This window comes from Myotis davidii, unplaced genomic scaffold (assembly GCF_000327345.1).
Source record: "Myotis davidii unplaced genomic scaffold, ASM32734v1 scaffold1494, whole genome shotgun sequence".
In the NCBI taxonomy this organism is placed as follows: Eukaryota; Metazoa; Chordata; class Mammalia; order Chiroptera; family Vespertilionidae; genus Myotis; species Myotis davidii.
Window position 1 is genome coordinate 2,523,022 of NW_006286246.1, and position 5,504 is coordinate 2,528,525.

General features: G+C 43.6%; 1 protein-coding gene across 1 annotated transcript in view; it reads left to right on the forward strand.

Moving 5' to 3' along the window:
- The first annotated feature begins 2,597 nt into the window (after positions 1 to 2,597).
- Positions 2,598 to 5,504, forward strand: part of SNX9 (sorting nexin 9) — a 63,872-nt gene continuing 60,965 nt past the window's right edge. The window contains exon 1 of the mRNA XM_006757686.2: positions 2,598 to 2,680. Within this exon, the coding sequence (XP_006757749.1) occupies positions 2,660 to 2,680 (21 nt within the window). The 5' untranslated portion in view covers positions 2,598 to 2,659. The remainder of the gene's footprint in view (positions 2,681 to 5,504) is intronic.

Below are 5,504 nucleotides of genomic sequence, written 5' to 3' on the forward strand. Positions count from 1 at the left end.
CCCCGCCCCCTTCCCCGGGGCTCTTCCCTTCGTTCTGGACGCGAAGTGGGAAAAGCCGGGGTTCCGCGGCGCTGACCGGAGGTGAGGACCCCCCTCCCACGGAGCTCGTCACGTGGCGGAGGGATGGCTTGACTTTTGCGAGTGGTTTCGGTAACGCAGCCCTTACCAACATCAGCACCCTCTCGCGTGTTGACGTTTGCAATCGCCAAGTTTCTTTGGGGTTACTTTTTGCTGCTGGGTTTTTGTTCGATAACTTCGGGAAGTGGCGAGGAATTTGAAGTCCCTCCGAAAGACCAGGTTGTCCGATGCCATGCAAGTGTGTGCTCAGAATTGATCTAGGCGCAGAGTTTATGTTTTAATGGAGAATCTTCTCCAAGGAACCTGTTTGCCTGCCGTCGCTGAAACGCCTTTTTTTGTTAAAATGTCGGTGTCTGTGCTCTTGCTTGGTTTTATCGGATGGGACAGAACTTGCTACCTTCTAACACAGGTGTAATTTGTGTTGGTCTTTTAAAAACAAAACCGAACCCAAGCCAAGGATTTCTAAGGAAATTTGATTTTGAGGTTTGTTGCCACACCTCTCGGAAACGGCCAGTTACACGGTCTTGCTTGACCCCCACCTTGCAACCTGCAGAGCTGAGTGTGGCTATCGCTCCGCGGCGGTCAGCGCCGTGGCATTTCTTGCTCTGACCTGCTCATCGTGCCAGCAGTTCTGCCCTCTAGTGGGACCCAGCTTAGCACCTGGCTCAGGTACACACAGTGGGAATGTTATTGATGGGTACACCTGACCTTAGTTTTCCCATAAAGCAGACAAAGATGGTGGTTCTGGTGTTAAACTTGCGTGGGACGTGCTCTCATTAAAGTCAAGCCTTAGCGTGCGTCAGCACTTGGCCCTCATTATCTCTCCTCTCCCGGGAAGGCGCGTTCCCGGCCTTTCTAATCACTACTGCACATGGGACGCATTTCCATGTGTGCAGTGGTGACAAACCACTCCGTTTAAAAAAAAAAAAAAAGGAGAGAAAAGAAGCGCGTAATAAAAGAGGGCCCTGCCTCAGTTTTCTGGTTTTCCTACTTCCTGGTGATTCTTGTATCAAACCACACGAATTTTTTCATTGTTCCCGGAGAGTGAAGTTGTTCTTGTTGCTTCCCTCCACGGACTGCCCACACCGCTGCCCTTACCAGCATCTGATGGTTTGGGCTCCTCCCTTCCCTTTCTTTAATTGGGACGGGGGGAGACATACTTTCAGCAACCAGTAACAGCTAATGTTTATAAAATGTAAGACTCACCTAGCACTCGGGCTCTTGCTTTAAGTGATGACAAATCAATATCTGGCTATGTTAGGTAGTACTGGGTGGGTTTCCCTTTGAATTTACCGGAGAATGGCTTTGGTTCTCTTAGATACGATTTTCTTGTGTATTATGCTTACATGTTTTCTTGAAGATGCATTTACCTTCAAACATTCATGATTTTTTAAAAACTTTTCTGGTATGCTCAGAATAGAAAGGAGTTATCTTTGAGGAGAACAACTTGAATCGGTCAATTCTTCACTGCCCAAGAAAGTTAATTAGTATCTGCATATTTTAAAAGGATTATCTGTTCTTTGAATCTACTCTTGCCCTAGTATGCTGTTGTGTCACTCCGAGACCAGTCCAGTCTTATCTAACAAATACAGGGGAAGGCTAATACAAGTGTGTAAAGTCTTGACTTCTGTTAGAAGCTTCAGAAGGCTATATTTTGACAGTCATATGGAGTAAACTTAGGAGTAAATTAAGTTTTATGTATTAAATCTTGGAAAATAAATTATTTTTTTACCCATATTTATTAAAAGGGACACAAAATAGTTAATGAAAGTTAATCCATAGCTGTATAGCTTAGTTGTAATTTCCATTTCAAAGTTAACCTTTCGTAACTAATTTGGATCCTTGTGTGCTTACATAGTCACTTTTAGGATTAATCATTATAACAAGATTCTAGGAGTCCCTGATGCTTTTTTAAAAAGAACTTTTCTGTCCAGCTCCAATGTCTAAAGTCACACATCTGTGTTATACTGCTTGTCTGGTGGAATTAAGTGGGGGTGGAATGTTGAAATACTGCTAGGAAAGGAGTGAATTGCTCAGGACTGTTCCATAATAAACAATAGAGAGAACAGTTTAGAAAGCATACTTTGTGGTCTCTTCTGAGCAAAAACCTCTTTATCTGGGGGGAAAAAAGAATAGAAATACCTTCCTAAAGAGTCTTCAGGGTTAAAGTTGGTTTTGATAGTAAAAAAAAGTATGGGAAATGCTAACCATTCAATTTTGTATAACAGTAATATTTTAAAAAGTGTCTTAGTAAATATATCTGGACAGTTTTTGTATAGTCAGAAAAAAATTGATGACAGTAGAAAGGTAAACCAATTTCTTATTAAAGGAGTAGATTAGAAAGCGTAAATATTTGCCATTTTCTACTCCCTGGTTTTATATTGGCCATCTGAAATTTAAATTAGAGTTTTACTTTAATGCCCACCTAACACTATAACTTTGCAGATGCTGTTCTTTCTTTTCTGGAATGCTGTTCTCTGGCTCTTTCCCCAGGTACCTTCTTTTTATACATACGTCTCAGCTCAAAGCATTACTTCCTCTGGAAATCATTCCTGATCTGCCCAACTCTTGAGGGTCACATATGTCCCTACTGCCATTTAAGGTATGTTTCTATGACAAGTGGCTGTCTCCTTTAAGATACTGTCAGCAGGCATGTGCCCTGACTGGGAACCGACCGGTGACCTCTTGGTTCATGGGTCGATGCTCAACTACTGAGCCACACTGGCTGGGCTTTGCTATTTTAATTGGGTGTTTTCTGCTACTTTATCTTCCAGATATTGATTTGACCAAGCACTTTACCTAATCTACTTTATTTTTATTTCAGTTATTGTAGTCTTCATTTCTGACTGGTTCTCTTTAATGTTTTCCATCTCCATTTTTGTGTTTCCTGTCTCTGTGAAGTTTTCACTGAGATCACTGACCATCTTTATGACCAGGGTTTTGAACCCTATATCTGGTAGATTGCTCATCTCCATTTTGTTAGCTTTTTTTTTTTTTCCTGGAGTTTTGTTCTGTTCTTTCGGTTGGGACATGTTTCTTCGTCTCCTCATTTTGTTCGCCTCCCTGCCTTTGTTTCTATGTATTAGGTAGAGTGTTATATCTCCCAGTCCTGGTAGAGTGGCCTGTGTAGTAGGTGTCCTATGGGGCACAGGGGCGCAGTCTCCCTGGTCTGTTGCATGAGCCCTCCCGTTGTAGTTGAGCCTTAATTACTTCTGGTATGTCAGGAGAGGGGTTGACCCTCAGGCTATTTGGTTGTGAGGCCTGGTTGTGACTACAGCAGAGGAACTGTTGATAGGGGGGTTGGGGGCTGACCCTATGGCGCAGGATTCGTTTTAGTGTTCCTTTGTTGCCTGTTGAGTCTACCCTTTGGGTGTGTCATTTGTGGAGAAGGTTGGGTGATGTTCGGATGGGTCTGATGCGGGCCATTGGGTGTGTTTGTTCTGGAGCCTCTTGGGAGGAGCTTTGGTGGCGTCAAGGTCAGCTGCTGCCTGTGCCTGCCCAGGTCACTTGGTATGAGCTACCAAGTGATCTGCAGATGGTTGCCACTTGTGCTGGGCCTGGCTGAGCTGCAAATTGAGGCCAGCTGCCACTAGTGTTGGCCTTGTGCTTGCTTAGTGGGAGATGAGGGGCACCTGGAGACTAGATGCCGCTTGTTTGGGGTTTGTGAACCTTTGAGAGATTTTAGGAAAGTTCTCACCATGAGCCAAGACAGGCTATTTGCATGGAAAAGCCTCTGGAAGCGGCTTGGGTGTGTCCGAGAGTTGGGTGGGGTGGGGTGTGGTCTCGGAATGACCAGGGCAGGGCAAGCAGTGTCATGAGGTTGATGGAGACTCAGATATGGCCGTATGTAGGCTGGGTTTGGGGAGGGCTCCGAAAGGGAACAGTGGCCTCTGCCAGCACTTCTGACTTGGAGAAAGGGCCCCTCCAGCCCTTGCCTAAAGCCAGACAATTCACTTCCTCCCTACATGTCCCTGGTACCTTTCAAGCTGCTACCCCTGTGCTGGAGCTCAGAGGGAATTAGTCCGAGGAAAGTCAGAGCAGTCCCTTTAAGAGGAATGCCTGAGACTCCAGCAGCCCTCCGTCTCAGCTACAATCGCCACTGGGTTTTTGTTTGGTTTGGTTTTTTAACATACTTTTATTGATTTCAGAGAGGAATGAAGAGGGAGAGGGAGAGGAAGCTAGAAACATCAGTGATGAGAGAGAATCATTGATTGGCTGCCTCCGGCATCCCCAGGCATGTGCCCACAACCCAGACATGAGCCCACAACCCAGGCATGTGCTCTTACTGGGAATTGAACTGTGACCCCCTGATGCTCAACCACTGAGCCATACCGGCAGGGCAGTCCTCACTGGTTTTTACCAGCCAGAAGTTATGGGGACTCTCTTCCTGGCACTGGGACCCTGGGCTGGGACCCTCACTCCTCAGGGGTGACTTCCACAGCGGAGATATTCCTCCTGATTTTCAACTACCATATTTGAGTGGGTGACCAGCCCATTTTGTGTCTCCAGTCTCACAGGGCTTCCTCTGATATCCTTAGTTATAAGACTCCTGTTCAGCTAGGCTTCGGGTGGTTCTCAGTGATGGTTCTGTATCTTAGCTGTAATTTTGATGTGGTTGTGGGAGGAGGTAAGCACAGCATTTGCCTACTCCACCTTCTTGACTGGAAGCCCAAAAGTATGTTTAAGTTTTAGAAGTATAGGATTGCTCTTAGTCTTTTTGTTAATAATTTCTAAATTGCATTGTGATCAGATAATCTGATTGATACTAATACTATATCTGAAAGTTTGTTGAGGCTAACTTTGTACCTCGCATATAAGCAGAAATATTCCACTTGTACACTATATATATACAGTATATATACCCTAATTGATACACGTGTGTGTATTCTGTGTGTGTCCATTAAATTGAAGTTATATTAGTCATGCCTTTCACATCTGTGTTCTTACTAACTCTTCTTGGTCTGGGGTATCTAAGTGACCTTTTGTGTACTTGATGGACATGTTAAAATGGTGGATTTTTAAAAATCTCTTGAGTTTAGAATTAGTATTCTTTTTCACAAGTATTAGTATTAGTATTAGTATTAAGTATTAATACTAATAAATCACAAGTATTAAGTATTAGTATTCTTTTTCACACTTCCAGGTGACTTGAACTTTTTAATTTTATCATTATGAAGTAATGCTTGTTATAATACTTTTTTTTTCTCTTAAAGACCATTTTGTCTAAAGTTAACGTGGTTTCATTGGTTTTCTTTTGGTAAATATTTGCCTGCTATAAAAACCTGTAGCATAATTTTCCCCTTTTATCTAGTCTGGCAGTCTTTGTCGCTAGAAAGTTTTCTCTGCTTTTATTTGTGTTTACTGATGTGTTTGGATTTCTGGCTACCATCTTATAGATTGATTCAACACCCCCCCCACCCCCACCC